At 65.4% G+C, this 15,601-nt stretch overlaps 2 protein-coding genes across 2 annotated transcripts in view; both read right to left on the bottom strand.

The window, feature by feature from the left end:
• TIMP2 (TIMP metallopeptidase inhibitor 2) overlaps positions 1-15,601 on the bottom strand; it is a 31,568-nt gene that overhangs the window by 13,772 nt on the left and 2,195 nt on the right. The gene's annotated exons all lie outside the window — the stretch shown is intronic.
• Positions 1,994-12,861, bottom strand: CEP295NL (CEP295 N-terminal like). Its single transcript, XM_079797781.1, has 2 exons — positions 9,453-12,861; positions 1,994-3,961 (listed from the first exon to the last, which is right to left on the bottom strand). Exon 2 carries the CDS (start codon positions 3,839-3,841, stop codon positions 2,120-2,122), a length of 1,722 nt encoding a protein of 573 aa, XP_079653907.1. The 5' UTR covers positions 3,842-3,961; positions 9,453-12,861; the 3' UTR covers positions 1,994-2,119.

Below are 15,601 nucleotides of genomic sequence, written 5' to 3'. Positions count from 1 at the left end.
CGCCAGTGTGGGCCCTCCCCGCGCACCCAGGGACTGGGCAGTGCCTGCCCCTCCGTTTAATGAGGGAAAACAGGGCAAGATCCAGCCCACATTCTCCAGGGGAAAAAGGAAAAAATAGGTGAACATGGGAGAAAAGGAGCACCGGGACCTTTGCGCCCTCTGACCCAGCGTGGCCCTCAAACCTCCCCACGCGCTCCGGACCCAGCCCCGGACCCACAGGCTTTAGGGGTGCAGTTCCCTTTGGGGAAAGACATACGCAGAGGAGAAGCTGAGACCCCGGGAAGAAGGCTCAGGGCGTCACGTGGGGACAGGAGGCGGCAGCCAAATGGGTAACGGACACCCACGTGTGACATGGATGAAGTGACTGTCCCGAGTCCCAGGACCCATGACATCACGTCCTTTTTATAAAGCTCAAACACAAGTAAAACGCAACAGCTCCGTGCTCCATGTGTGTGTGTCCGTGTCCACTGGTGGGATGGGGAGCCCCGCCGGGGAAGCAGGCCTGCACCCAGGGGCAGCAGCAGGAAGAGAAAGTCACAGGCAGAAGCCGCTTTGTAGCCAACAGCCCAGGTCCCGGTGTGCACGGGGCGTGCACGGGGCGTGAACGGGGCGTGCACGGGGTGTGCACGGGGCGTGCACGGGGTGTGCACGGGGCGTGCACGAGGTGTGCACGGGGCGTGCACGAGGTGTGCACGGGGTGTGCATGAGGTGTGCACGGGGTGTGCACGGGAGCTCAGGGCTGTTCATGGTTTGTCTACAGGAGATAAGGAGGCCGCTCATAGACAACAATGCAAGCGTGTCCTGGGTGAGGATGCATGATCCAGCCGGGTGTATCTGAGGTCCTCAGAGTTGGGGGGAGGAGGGTCAGGCACCGTCTCCTGATAGCTAGTCCGGGGTCAGATGACTGTGTCTCCCAGCCAAGTCCAGCCCCCACCTGTTTTGTAACAAGGTCTTACTGGAACTCAGCCAGGCCCACTCACTGACGCCGTCCACACAGGGCGCCGTCCACGTGGGGGTGTGGAGCCTCAGCGCCTAAACTAGCTTCTCTCGGGCTCTTCACAGAAAATGTTTGTCCCCCTCTGTCCCAGTCCTAAGGAAGCAACTGACAGGCCAAACCCTACCCCGTGTCCCAGTGTGGGGTTTCCATGGCGACCGAGTCAGAGGTAAAGCGGGGGTTGGGGTGGGGGTAGGAACTGACCAGACACCCAGGTTCCCCACCAGCGGCAGCCCAGAGGGTCACCCCCTAGGGTAAGTGGCTGGGACCCATTTCCCTCTCTCTGTCTCTCTCCTCCTCTTCCTCTCCTTCCTCCTTCGGTCTCTCCCCCTTTTCCTCCCTCTCTTCCCCCTCTCACTCCCTTCCTCCCTTCCTCCTCCTCCTCCCTCTCCTTCCTCCAACTTATTAATATTCGCTACAAGAATGTCACCAAGAGCCCTAGCAGGTGTGGCTCAGTGGATAGAGCATCAGCCCACGGACCCAAGGGTCCCGGGGGGTTCCATTCCGGTCAAGAGCACACACCTCAGTTGCAGGCTCCATCCCCGGCCGTGGCCGGGGGCATGCGGGAGGCAACCAATCGATGTGTGTCTCTCACATCGATGCTTCTCTCTCTCCTCCTCGCCGCCTCCCTTCCACTCTCTCTAAAAGCCAATAAAGAAACACCCTCGGGTGAGGATGCACAAAAAGGAATGCTACCACGTGACATCCTAGCAGAGGACGTTGGCTTTGTCGGTGTGAATGACGAAGACAGGTTTCGGCTAAATCTCTCCGCGAATGCCTCTCTGGGCGGCTGAGCGACAGACAATGCCTTTTTGAAAGTGTGCCTGTCTGACCAGCGTGTATTGGCCTAAAACATCTGAAGTGCTGGCTTCACCTGAACTCCTCGCCTGAGCTTGCGGCTTTGGGACAGGCCTCTGCGCGCCAGGCCGCCCCCCCCCCCCCCCGTCCCCACCTCCTCCCCCACCCCTTCCACCCCCACCTCGCCCCACAGGGCCCCTGCTTCCTCGCTGAGGAGCCTCCCCGGGACACGGGACTGGGTAACGGGCCGGCGACGCCAACACAGGTCTGTCTCACTCGGTCCGGTCCGCACAGGGTCAGTGCTGTATTCACCGGCGGGCGGGCGCGCTAACACACGCTCTGGAACTCCTGCAAGCGCCGCCTGGCTCGCTCGAGAAACTGCTTGTGCGACTTGCTTTGCTCTAAAATTTGCTCTTGGAGGTCACGGATCCTCTGACTGTGCCCACTGTCAGCGTCGTCCTCCTCCTCGCTGCTGGCGGCCGGCGGGGACGCGGCGGGTGGGGCGGCGGCCTCCTCCGGGTGCGGAGAGGAGGGCCCCGCGGCGCGAGCCGTGACGTGAGCGGGGTGAGCTCTTGTCGGGGCCCCCGGCTCCGTCTCGGTCTCCGTCGTCTCCGTCTCCGCTCCTCGCTCCCTCAGGGCCGTGCCCAGGGCTTCCCAGCTCAGCTGCGGGACCTCGAGCACCTCCACCAGCTGCGGTCGCCACCTCGGCTCCGGGCTCTGCTTCGGCCAGGCTGCCACGCCGGCTCTGCCCACCTGTGCTTGCGGGGGAAGCTGCGGGGGAAGCTGCGGCGAGAGCGGGTCGGGTCTGGGCGGCTCGTGCCTGGACCGGAGGCTGCACCAGAGCGGGCCCTCCTCCTCGGGGTGAGAGGCCGGGTCCCCCTCGTCCGCAAACAGGGGCTCCACCATCCTCCGGTACTGCCGGTCCTTGAGCTTGTGCAGCAGCTCCTTCAGGTTGGCGCTGGGCGCCGCGGGGCGGGCGGCGGCCTCGGCTGGACCCGGGGCCAGCTCCATGAGCGCGTCCCCCGCCCGCCGCTCCCAGCGGGGGTCCCCTCGGCGCCCGCACGCCTCCGGGAAGCCCTGCTCCTCGCTGGGGCACGTGTCCGTGCCCGGCCTGGACTCCAGGTACAGGTTCAGGTGCGTCTTCAGCTTCCGGTTGGTGCTGAACAGCTCTCTGAAGACCGACTCCAGCTCCCGCTTCCACTTGCTCCCCTCGCGGCGCGGGCGCGGGGACGCCGGGGGCGAGGCTCCCCTTCCACAGGGGGCGCCGACGGGCCACAGCGGTTCCAGCTGGTCCGCCTGGCCCTGGGGGTACTGGCCCGGACCGTCGTTCTTGGGGCCCGGAGCCAGACGCGCCGCCCTCGCCGGCGACCTCCTCCCGCCCGGGGCGCCGTCCTTCTCCCGGTCTCCCAGGAGCACGACCCCGCCCGCGGCAGCCCAGAGCGTCCCCACGTCCAGGTCCCCTCGCACCCGAGGGTCAGGACGGTGGCCGCCGCCGGTCTTCCTCGAAGGCCCCCGCTTCCCTTTAGTCTTCTCGGGGGGGCCCGGGGCCAGGCGGGGCAGGCCCACGACCTTGCCGGCCCCCTTCTCCGCGCCCACCACGGTCCTCCGGGACTTCAGCGGCCGGGGCCGCAGCCGGGCCAGGTCTTCCTGCCGACGCTTCTCTCCTCTGCCGGCCGCTCTCTGCTTCTCCCGGGCCCTCGGCCGCCCGGTGGCTCCTCGCCGGGCCGGCCCCTGCGGGTCAGGCCTCGGCCCCGGGGGCCACCCGCCTCCCGCACCGAGCAGATGCGCTATGTGCAGCCGGTCGAGGCCGCGGGCGCGCTGGTGGGGGGCCTCCTGCCAGCCCGGCCGCAGCCCCTCGGCCCAGTGCTGTGGCTGCGGGCCCCTCCACGGCCCCAGGTCCGGCCTCCGCTGCACGGCCAGGTGGCCTCTCTCTCGGACTTGCAGCAACTGGTGTTTCTGCCTCAAAAGCAAGGCTTGGTCGTCGGGATGGGGACTCTGGCGAGCGGCTCTCTCTGCCCCCCGTTTCACGTGGGAGATCTTGGAGGCCATGGTATCGGAGGGACGCTGGTGGGAGCCGGGGGCCGAGGAGCCACAGGTGCCACGGCCGTTCCACGTCAGGCCCGCGAGGGCAGGAGGGTGCTCGCCACTGCCCGGAGAGCGAGCAAGGCCCTGGGGACAAGGCACAGGGCTCGGGGTGAGGGGACAGAGGCGGTGAGTCCCTGCCACTCTCCCCCCCCCCCCCGCCGCCCCCGGGGCTGCTCTCGGTCCCCCGTGTCTGTGCTGCCCCCCTTCACACGACCCCCAAGGGCACTGTTCTCAGCGGGAGCCCGTGTCAGCGTCTGGACACATTCCTGGCGCAGCGGGAGGCGGCTGCTGGGCATCTCGTGGGTGAGCCCAGGGATGCTGCCAATCTCCCCGCGTGCCCAGGGCAGCCCCCAGGCACCGGGATCACGGCCAAGAGTGACCGGACGGTCCACAGCGCCAAGGGCGAGAGCCCTGTCCCACCCTGACACGTGAGGACTCAGGGGTGGGCCGGTGCGAAGGGCGGGCCCTCGGGAGGGAGAGCTACTCATACATGGAGGGAGGGCCCGGCCGGGAGGCTCAGGGGTTGAGCATCGACCTATGAACCAGGAGGTCGTGGTTCAATTCCCGGTCAGGGCGCATGTCCGGGTTGTGGGCTCCATCCCCAATTGGGGTGGTGCAGGAGGCAGCAGATCCATGACTCTCCCTCATCACTGGTGTTTCTGTCTCTCTCCCTCCCCCTCTCTGAAATCAATAAACATTCTTCCCAACAAAAAATAAAGGAGAACAGAGTGGAGGAGGAGGAGCTTGCTACTCAGGGTGTGTGTGTGTGCAGGGAGTTGGGGAGACCTGTGTGTGCACATGTGTGTGCACGTTTGTGTGCACGTGTGCGTGCAGGTGAGTCTGTGTGCGTGCACGTTTGGTACTAGAATCCGATGCAAACCAATGAGAGAGGAGACCAGGCTGGAGTCCCTTCTGTGGTCATGACTCCCAACTCCTTCCTCGTGGAATGCTCCGGGGAGGACTCTCGGGCAGCAGGAAGGGACATGGGCTCAGGCCCGCCCAGGGGAGGGGGTGCGTTCACCGCCTGCGGGCTGAGGAGGGGCTCCCTGGGCCCTCACCTGGTCTGTGTGTGTGTGGGGGGGGGGGGGGGGCTGAGCCGTGGAGCAGAACCCGGGAGGCCCCCAGGGGCCCCAGGGACCCCAGCTCAACCACGGAGCCGCCATGGTGACTGTGCAGCGTGCTCCGGGCACTTCTGTGTGGTAACCTCTGAGGGGGGGAGCTGCTATCACCCTGGGTTCACAGGTGGGGAAACTGAGGCAGGGAGCGGTGAAGAACCTGGACCTGGATCACACAGCTGGCCGCTCGGGCCAATCCGGGGCTGTGACCCGCCTCGGCCGGTCTCCTGCTGCCGGCTTCCGGCAAAGGTGACCCCCGAGAAGAGTGGCTCGTGTCCGCCTCTGCCAGGCTCCCCGCCGCCGTGACGTGACGAGAGAGGGGAGGGAGAGGAAGCGGGCTCACCGGACACAGTGACGGAGGTTCTGACCAAGGTGCCAAGGCAACCGAACGGCGGGGGGGGGGGGGGGGGGGGGCGCAGGGGATCCTAGTTCCCCCCCAAAATGCTGCTGGCACCGCTGGCCATCCACGTGTGAGAAAGAGGATTCCAGACGCTTATGTCCCCAGAGGCAGAGCCACACCCCTCCCACAACAGCAAAGCCACCGTGGGTCAGAGGCCTCCAGGAGGTCCCCAAGGCAGATGCTCAGAAGGCACCGGAAGCGCCCCTTCACGGCCTGGGCCAGGCCACGGCTTCTCGGGTGCAGCACCGGCAGCGCCAGGGGCACGGGAACCCGAGCAACCGGGCACCCGCCGACTTTAACGACTTCGCGTTTCAAACGACGTCCCCGACCAGCGACAGCACGGGGCCGGCTGGGAGGAAAGGCCACAGGTCACACATCCCGCCGGAGACCGCCTCCGGGCACACACAGCTGCGCTCACTCGGAGCACAAGCCAGCCGCTCCCCACGGCCGAGATGGAAGCCGCCCTTCAGCAAGAAGACAGGTGCGGCGGCACGCCAGGCGAGGATGTCCAAGGTGAGCTGTCACGAGGGAAGGCTACCGGGAGCTCCAGGGAGACGTGACTTCAGGCCACGGGCACGGCTGCCATGGAAACCACAGCTGAGCCCGGCCGGCGTGGCTCAGGGGCTGAGCGTCCACCTAGGAACCAGAAGGTCATAGTTCGATTCCCGGTCAAGGGCGCTTGCCTGAGCTGCGGGCCAGGTCCCCAGTAGGGGGGCGTGCAGGAGGCAGCCGGTCAGTGATTCTCTCTCATCATGGATGTTTCTCTACCTCTCTCCCTCCCCCTTCCTCTCTGAAAGCAATAAAAATATATTATTATTTAAAAAAAACCACACAAGACAAACAGCCCATAAGTGCTGGTGAGGATGAAGGTCAGAGCTGGGAGCCAGGATTTGTCCACCCCTGACCTCTGACCTCCCGTGACCGACAGGCGCTACGAGGGGCCTGGTGCGTACAACAGACCACCCTCCCCTCCGAGTGTTTTGCCTGCACCCGGAAAGGCAAGGTCCAGCAGTGCTTCCCGAGTCTCCCGGGAGCCCGGCTCTGGCTCTGGCTCTGGCGGGCCCGGGCGCGGCGAGATGCCATGTCCTCGGGGCTCCCTGGGCGAAGCCGCGGGTCCGAGCACCACACTTAGAGCGAAGCCGTGGACATGGTGTCCACTCTGCACCCGTGTCTGGATCTGTCCGTCCTCGCCGGCTCCCCCCAGCCGCTGAGCCCCTCCAAGAACCTGCCAATCAGGCCCCCACACCCACAGCCCCCCCCGCCCCCCCGTTCAGCTACGTGACGTCAGCACCGACACCAGCAAGTCTCCAACAGCGCCCGCAGGCCACTGCACCAGCACCACCTGAGCTGCTAGTGAAATACAGATCCTGGGCCCCACCCCAGGCCGACCCTATGGCAGCCTCCGCGGGAGGCGCCCGGGAACGCGCTCGGTTAACCATCTCCCGCGCGGGCCACCCCTGCCTGCGGGCTTGGGGACGGTCCAGCAGGTCACGGCTCCACACCCCTTCCCAGCTGGGCTCGCTGCCAGGCGCCTTGCCATTCACATGCCCACACCCAGGTCCGGAGCCTGAACTGCACGCACCCAGTTCCTCTTCCTCAAACGGGCACCTCCCCCACCGCCACCCCCACGTCCCCAGCCCAGGTCCCGCTCCTCCTGCCCCCACCGCCACCGCGTCCCCCGGCCTCACACCCCCACGTGCCCAGCCCAGGTCCCGCTCCTCCTGCCCCCACCGCCACCGCGTCCCCCGGCCTCACACCCCCACGTGCCCAGCCCAGGTCCCGCTCCTCCTGCCCCCACCGCCACCGCGTCCCCCGGCCTCACACCCCCACGTGCCCAGCCCAGGTCCCGCTCCTCCTGCCCCCACCGCCACCGCGTCCCCCGGCCTCAGCAGCACCAGGGAAGCTGCTCCGGCCGCGGCCCACACGCCCAGCGCCGGGGTGACACATAAAAATAGCTCCCAAAGGCTCCGTTCGCCGTGCGGCCAGAGAGCACCTCGTGTAATTAAAGCTGCTGCCCCAGCAGACTTCGTCCCTCTGCCTCGGGGAGCCCGGAGGACACACGGAAGTGGAACTTGGGGGAAACTCGGGGTCATCTTTAGGTTGTAATACGGGGAGCAGCTAACGGCTTTTAAGGTGTATTGGTGGGGGAGGGGATCCACACGGGATAGTCTCTCTAAGCCACGTGACCCCCGGATGTAATGTGGGGGTTTTAAGTCGACTCTGACAGCTTCCTGTGTCCTCCCTGGCGGTGGCTCTCTGTCGGCCTGTCTGACGGCTCCCAACCGCCCTGACCGGCACCCACACGAAGCAGCTTGTTAACCCCGTGAGGGAGGGCCCGGCCGGTGTGGCTCCGTGGTTGAGCGTCAACCCATGAACCAGGAGGTCAGGGTTCAATTCCTGGTCAGGGCACAGGCCCGGGGGGCGGGCTCCATCCCCAGTCGAGGGCGTGCAAGAGGCAGCCGATCAGTGAATCTCTCATCACTGATGTTTCTATCCTTCTCTCCCTCTCTCTCTCTGAAATTAATTTTTTTAAGCTTTAAAAACAACAACTGTAAGCGTGAACAGTCTGGGGCGCTGACGGCTCCCCCCCCCCCCCCCCCCGAGCCAAGGCCGTGAGCGCGGAAGCGGATCTCACCCGTCGCGGAGCGGGCGCCCACAGCCCACCCCTTCCCCGGGAGCTGAGGCCAGCCCGCGGGGTGCTGGGCAGTGCGCCTCGGCTCAGGCTGCTACAGGCCGCACGCCTGCCGGACCGCACAAGACCAGGGACGGGAACACGCTACACTCACAGGTGGGCCGGAGCCACCGTGCAGGTGCGGGGGGGGGGGGGGGCGGAGGTCTGAGGAAGCAAGGAGGCCGAGGGCTGGAGCTGCTGAGCCGGGCGTCGGCAGAGACGCGTGGCCACCGAGAGGCTGTGTGGTGTCTACGTGCGTTGACAGGAATGCCTAGAACAAGGCGGGTAACGGCCTGGTGCAGCCGTCTGGTCGGTCCAGGCCCCCGGGTGAGAGGTGTACCAGCACCTGAGGATCCCCCCCACCCGCATCCCACCCCACAGGAGATAGCACGGCCCAGGAAGCCCTTAGCACCAGGAAGCCCTTAGCATGACGCCTGGCCCACCAGGCGGCTCAGTAAATGGCAAGCACCGCCGAGACGTGAAGAAAAAGGAGGGACCCCCCGCAAGGGGCTGACGTCGGACGCGTGTCTAGCGAACTTTAAACAGGTAAGAGGTGCGGTATCTGACAACACCCGATTATACAACGTCATGCGGGGGGGGGGGGAATGGGGACGTTTCAAGATCAGAATATACCTCCTGGGATGCTTAGGAATTAACCTGATTAGAAATATACACTAGACGAGAACTTCGACGTTACTGCCCGAGGAAAAGAACCCGGATCACGGAGAGCTGTGTCTCCCCAGACAGGAGTCAGAAAAGGCAGCGGTGAGGCCGGGACGGGGGGCTGCTGCCTCGGCGTTCAGGGCGAGAATGGAAAAGCAAACAAGAAAGCTGTGGTGGGAAGAAAAGCCCTGAGGAAGCAGGAGTGTCTCCAGAGGGGCTTGCAGGTGAGAATGAAGCCTAGGACAGCACAGCGGGATGGCGAAGCGTATCAGCTAACTGTGTGACCAAGGTAAGTTTCTTAACTCCGGTGCCTCAGTTTGCTCATCTGTAAAACGGGAATGATAGCAGCAACATCAGCCCTAACTGGTTTGGCTCAGTGGATAGAGCGTCGGCCTGTGGACTGAAGGGTCCCAGGTTCGATTCCGGTCAAGGGCATGTGCCTTGGTTGCGGGCACATCCCCAGTAGGGGGTGTGCAGGAGGCAGCTGATGGATGTTTCTCTCTCATCGATGTTTCTAACTCTCTATCCCTCTCCCTTCCTCTCTGTAAAAATCCATAAAATGTATTTTTAAAAAATAATAGCAACATCCATTCCCTCTCCCTTCCTCTCTGTAAAAAAATCAATAAAATATATTTTAAAAAAATAATAGCAACATCCATCTATACGGATGCCAGCACTCGTACCCACACGCCTGGCGAGCTGTCTGAGGAGGAGGGGGGTACTCACCGTGCGTGCCTCCAGATGACCGAGCGAGACCACCGAGAGCACATCAGAGAGGCAGGAACTGGCTGGCTGGAAAGAAGCGCTTTCTATGGGGTTGTGCTGAAATCATTGGGCCGCGTTGGTAGGTAGTGAGACTCCCATCACTGGAGGCATCCAAGCCCAGCCCAGATAAAACAAACATCAGAAACATTCAAAAACTTCTCTCGGAACTCCAGCCTCTAAAAATACGCTCTGTGACCCCCAGCATGCTGCCCAGAGCCTCCGCTTTCGGCCCCTTCCCGACGCTCGGCTAAGTTCTGGGGTGGCGGGCGGTCCCTCGAGCCGGCTGGGTGCTGGACGGGCTGCATCAGAATCACCCGGGCGGGGTGGCCACGGCAGAACAGGAGTCCTCGCCAGGCCCTCAGCAGGCTTCCCACCACATCCCGGGTGGGGCCTGGGACTGTCCAGCCGTCTCCTGACCACAGACAGGACTCTGCGACAGTCCCAGGAGGCCGAGGTGGCCGGGCAGGAGCCTCGGGGGACAAGCCTGGACTCACCACGTCACCTCATCTCCTGCACCAGCTTCACAGAGACGCACACGAGGCACAGGTCCCCGCACTCCGGGAGACACCGCGCTACCAGGTGGGCCGCTTACGGCCGAGCCGACGGGCGGCTTCCTACCTATCTCTTCCTGTCAATCATCAGTGTCCCCCTGACCTTACAGACTCCAGGCCCCCCGCCTGGGCCAGGGGTCCCCATCCGTGCTGCAGGATGGCCTCAGCCTCCGCTCTCCCAACCCCGTCCTGCCATCCCTCCCCACCGAGGTGCCTGCGGAGAGCCCCGGGCCAGGGACCGGCAATCCCGCCGCCTCTGAACAGGGGGCCCGGAGGCCCTGACCAGCCACATCCCAGGGCCTGTCCGGAGCCTCACCGAACAGCTGGGCACAGAGAACCCGGCCCCGCAGCGGCTCGGGGCTGGACACCACGGGGACCTCAGCCCGGGCTGGTCTGCATGGGCTCCCGGGCCACGGACCCAGGCTGGCTGGAACGGCAGCTCGCACCTCCCCTGGCAGCCCAGCTGGTGAACTGGGGCGGGCCGCTGCCATGGCAACGGCAGAGCTGCTGTGCTGTGACATCAGAGCAGGGGTGAAGTCAGGGACAGGGACGAGCCAGCCAGAGGGCCAGCCCCCTCAGGACACCTGTTGCGGGCCCACCGGTCCTCAGGATTTGGCTCCAGCAGGGGCGAAGCGGGACGGCGCGCCTCATCGGGGTGGCGCTCCTCTGAGCTGTCACGTTTCAAGGTCAGAGCTTGCCGCCCCTCCTCCCGCGGGCAGAGCATCTGTCCCCACCGCTCGGGGACGGGGAGCCCACGGGAGGCGGAGGACGGGATTGGCCGGCCCCCCGTGTCGCCCACCCTCCCACACCAGAGAAGGACCACGCCTGACCTTGTGTCTCGGGCGAGGGGCACCCTCCATCAGGCTGACCATTAACAAACGTAATTGGGGAGCAGCCTGTGGGCCCCAGAAGGCAGAGCAAACCCATCTCCAGGCCAGCTTCCCGAGTCAACGGCAGGACCCGGGCTGCGGGTGGGCATCGAGGGCGTGGCGTCTCAGAGGAGCGGACCCTGGAGCAGAGCCTTCGTCTGGGGGTGGAAGGGGCCGCGGCAAGGTCATGTGGCCCCTCAACCCCCCCCCCCCCATGGAGCAGAAGGCATGCCCCCAGGAAGGTCTCAACCTAAGTCCACCCCCACCCAGTGTCTGGGTCCCTCTTCTTGGCCTGAGAGACGCCGAGTCTGTGCCTGCTCCTTGCCGGGAGAACGCCCGGTCCCTCTGCCCCCGGCACGGTCTGGTGTGGCCACCCTCCAGCAAGGGATACGTTCTGGGGGAGGACAACATGGCAGGCACAACCTATAGCTCATGGGGCCTCGATGGCCTTCCTCCTCTCCAGGCGGCTGCTGGTGCACGGCCGTGTCGGCCACTTCCTCCTCCGGCCCTCAGTTAGCCCAGCTGGGAAAGGGCTTTCTCCCGGGGCCCCCGACGGAGCCTAGAGGGGCCTCGGCGAGCCGGAGCAGTGCCCCCGGGCTTAGCCGACTCTGAGAAGGTGCCCCCGGGCCTGGCGGGGCTGCCAGGAGAGCTCTCAGCCTCGGTGCTCAGGCTCCGGAGCCCAGGAAAGGTGGGCAGAGTCGCTGCACCTCTGGGGTCCGTGTGGGGAAGGGTGCCCACAGCTATCATTTCTCCCCGGGTCCCCCTGCTCTGGAGAGCGGGGAACGGGTAAGCAGGGGCGGGGCGAGCTGCCCAGGAAGCTGATGCTTGGAGGTCATCCTTGGGGCTCAGCCCAGGGCAAGTTTTCCTAAAGGACCAGAGAGCAACGATTCGGCTCTGGGGCTCTGGGGCTTTGGGGGGGTCTGGGGCTCTGGGGCTCTGTGGTCCGTGCTGCGTCTGAACTCTGCAGCGGGAGCCGAGCGGCGGCTGTGACTGCGCCACAAGTGAGCTCGCCTCCCAGCAGGACCTTGTTTACGACGGGCGGCGAGGCGGGCAGTCTGCCAAGCCCTGAGGGCCGGCCAAGGTCAGGAGGCCCAGGGCCGTCACGTGCCTGCCCTGGTGAGGAACTGGGACGGACAGCGGCCGCCGAGGCCCAGGCAGGAACCCACCTCCTGAGCCTCATCTCAGACACGACGGACAGACCCAGCCGAGGCCCGTGCCCTGCAGGTTGCAAAATCAGCAGCGGTGCCGGCTGCGCCCGTGACCGCACCCAAAACCACGGAATTGGACATGGACACGGGACCTGCACGGCGGGTGCGACCCCCCAACAGAGCTGATAAAAGGCCTGGCCTGTCTCTCATCCCGAAGGGAGCCTCCCCCCGGCTCTCCATGCCCATCCGAGGCCGTAAATCATCCCCTGCTAACGTGCATCCCAGAGAATTCAGAGAAAGCAGACAGAAACCAACCTCCCGGTCTCTCCCGCCGCCTAGAAAGTCGATGGGCACGCTCCCACCCTCCTCTGTCCGCACCGAAATGCGTGCACAAAGCAGGCCCGGGGGGGTTGTCCCCACACACACCAGGACGGGGGCCTCCCTACGGGACTGGGACCAGGAGGCAGCAGGGGTCGGGGAGTGGCCGGTGCTGGCTCCCGGCCAGGCGGTGCGCCGGCTGACTTTGGCTGAAAGTGTGCGCTCACGGCGGCGCCCGTGACTCAGTCCAGGAGAGACGACGTCGAACGCGTGAAACCCTCAGCCGGAGCCGATACCCGCGGACATGAACACAGACCCACCACGCGGTGTGAGACGACGGCTCGATGTTCCGCTGTCAGGACAGAGCTCCGTGGATTCAGCTCGTCGCCAAGGGACGGGAGCACCTCACACACAAGGCCAGCCCCTAGGAGCTTCCCTGCCCCGACTCGCACCCTTCACCCACCCGCCCACCCCCGGCCAAGCCAACGCGGACCAGGCTCCTCGCTCTGTGAACACCCCCTCTCGCTTTAGAACAGTCCTCTCACGCTGTTTGCTCACGGCATGACCCTGAGCAAGTGACCAACTACCTGGGCCTCGGTCTGATCACCTGTAAAATGGGGATAAGGACGGAGAATTAGCCGAGTTTAACACCAGGAATGTGCGGGATGCGGTTCCAAGCACTTGGCGCTGAACTGTGACAGCTGCGGTCGCTGTCCTTCCTGCCAGCGTCCTTTTCCCTTCACAGAACATCACCATCTCTCCTCGCCTTCTCCCCCCTCTCCCCCGCCCCCCCCCCTCCCCCCGTCGCGGCCTCCCTCTTGGAGGCACCAGGACTCGGCTTGTGGCTCTCCCAGCTCCCCTACCTGTGTGCTAACCATGGGCTGGCTGACGAGCACACGCCCACCCACAGCCCCTCGGGTGCAGATCGGTGGGTCTGCCTCAGGACTGGGTGGCTGTGGGCCCCTCCCGTAAGCCTGGGAGTCGCCGGCACCCCTGTTCTCCCTGTGCTCAAGCCTCACCCAAGATCCGCGCCAGTGTTATCCGCCCGACAACCCAGCCGGACGGTGAGCAGACAGGTGACCCGGCCCAGCTGCAGCTCACGGGTCACTGGCCAGGACTGGGCTGCCATTCCAGGGGCAGGAGCGGGTCCCGGGCTGGCTCCGCGTCCTCGATCACAGGGAGGGAGGGAGCCGTGGCACCAGGAGAGCTCCCCTCCAGCCTGCCACGCCCGCTGTGCCGCCTCCATGCCTCCCCGCCCCCCCCAGCCCAGCGCGTCCCTCGCCTGGTCTCCCCACCCCAGGAGCTGCCAGGAGCTGCCTCCCTGTCCCTCCCCGGAGAACGGAGAACGCATCCTCACAGGCCTGCTGTCTACAGCCAGCCTAGGAGCTCTGTGCCCTGCCCGCCCCGCCCCGCCCCGCCCTCTCCCCACCCCCCATCCAAACCCTGTGCCTGCAGCTCCCGGGAGCGCATGTCACCGTGGCTCAGTGGCTCCGTTCGTGATTTTCCGAAGCACATGGAGTCTGACCGACTTTATACCGGGCCCTGGGGGGGGGGTCTTCAGGGCTCCTGCCCACCAACCCACGTCCTCACTGGCATGGGTGTCTAGCGCTCCCCTCCTGAGGGCAGGGACAATGCCTGCTGCTCCCACACATCCCCGGGCGGGAGGAGCCGCAGCCCGAGATCACACCCGGGATGCACAAAACCCAGGTCCATTCTACCCGGCCCCGTGCCCTCAAGGCCTGACTCAGCTCAAAGGCACCCCATCAGCCCCGCTCTTCCTGACCACGTGTCCTGTAGCGGGGACCACAGAGCGGGGTGGCCACGGGCCCCATCCGTGGGGCATGGGCTGGCTCAGGCAGCCGGCGTGTGGCCTTGGCCATCGCTATTCAGGCCCGAGGGGAGACTTTTTGCTCTGGGTCCAGAGACCGGCCCGGCACCAGGGCACCCGGCCCCTCCGAGGGCGGGGTCACGTGGGCTCTGCGCCGCGGTCCTCCAGGTCCCGGGGTCTGCCGTGGCGGGTGGGGGACTCCATTGGATGGAGGGAAGCAGACCGGCCACACACCCGCACAGGGAGCAGGGGCTCCTGGGAGCCCCGAGTGCCTCTCACCCCCTCCGTCACCCTGTACCTCACAACCTCATGATGAGCTCTTTGCAGATCCCAGTCCCCATCCTCCCAGCGGCCAGAACGCGGCGGGGGGGGGGGGGGGGGGGGGGGGCCCTCCCACAGAGCCTCCGGCAGACAGCCTGTGACTTAGCCATGGCCGCTGGCAGATACCAAGCCACGTAACCAGCCTGCGTGCGGGCAACAGGGAGGCCAGCACGCTGCACTCAAGGTCGGCCTTCAGCACCCCCAGGTGCACAGGCCACACACACACACACACACACACACACCCCCAGACCCCAGGGCCACAGCTCTCGTGGCACAGTATCACCTGTGCTGCTTTTAAAACGACAAAAGCTGAGGTCTGGGGACCCAGGCCTGAGGGACCTCCATTTATTTTTAATGTTTTTACTGATTTCAGAGAGGAAGGGAGATAGGAACATCAATCATGAGAGAGAATCCTGGATCAGCTGCCTCCTGCACGCCCCCCACTGGGGATCAAGCCCACGACCCGGGCCTGTGCCCTGACTGGGAATCGAACCGCGGCCTCCTGGTTCCTAGGTCAACGCTCAACCCCAGGCAGTTCTGCTCTCAACCAGAGTGGGGGGTCGGAGGAGGCGGAGAACCTGTGCCCCTTAAAGGAGAAGCGACTGGAAAGGCCCCTCGCTGCCTTCCCTGGGAGGTTACTCCAGGCCGCCCAGGACCGCGTGGGGGTGCCCGGCTCTGTACCCCGAGCCGCCTGAGCACAGAAGGGCAGAGTGTGGAACACGCCCGGGCAGCCAGGCTCAGATTGCACCCCTGTTCAACTCACACCGACCAGACCTGTGGCGGCGGCCTTATTTGGCAACAGGGTCTTTGCAGATGTGATCGAGGGAAGATGAGGTCATGCGGGATGTGGGTGGCCCTAATGCAGTGACGGGTGCCCTTAAAGGAGGGGGACGCGTGGGCACGCACACCCAGGGACGCCAGGGACGAAGCAGGGAGGGCAGTGATGCGCCTACAGGCCCCGGATCCCCAAGGAGGTGGCGCGGAGAAGGCCTGTAACCAGTCCTCCCTCGGAGCCTCGGAGGGTACCAGCCCTGCCCACCCTAGATTTCAGACCTAAACTTCGAGAAGCCATTCC

This window comes from Cnephaeus nilssonii (assembly GCF_951640355.1).
Source record: "Cnephaeus nilssonii genome assembly, chromosome: 19".
In the NCBI taxonomy this organism is placed as follows: domain Eukaryota; kingdom Metazoa; phylum Chordata; class Mammalia; order Chiroptera; family Vespertilionidae; genus Cnephaeus; species Cnephaeus nilssonii.
This window is presented reverse-complemented; position numbering and strand designations above follow the sequence as displayed.

Excerpts from the sequence above, each read along its gene's own strand:
- CEP295NL (XM_079797781.1), bottom strand. The coding sequence starts at position 3,841 with ATGGCCTCCAAGATCTCCCACGTGAAACGGGGGGCAGAGAGAGCCGCT.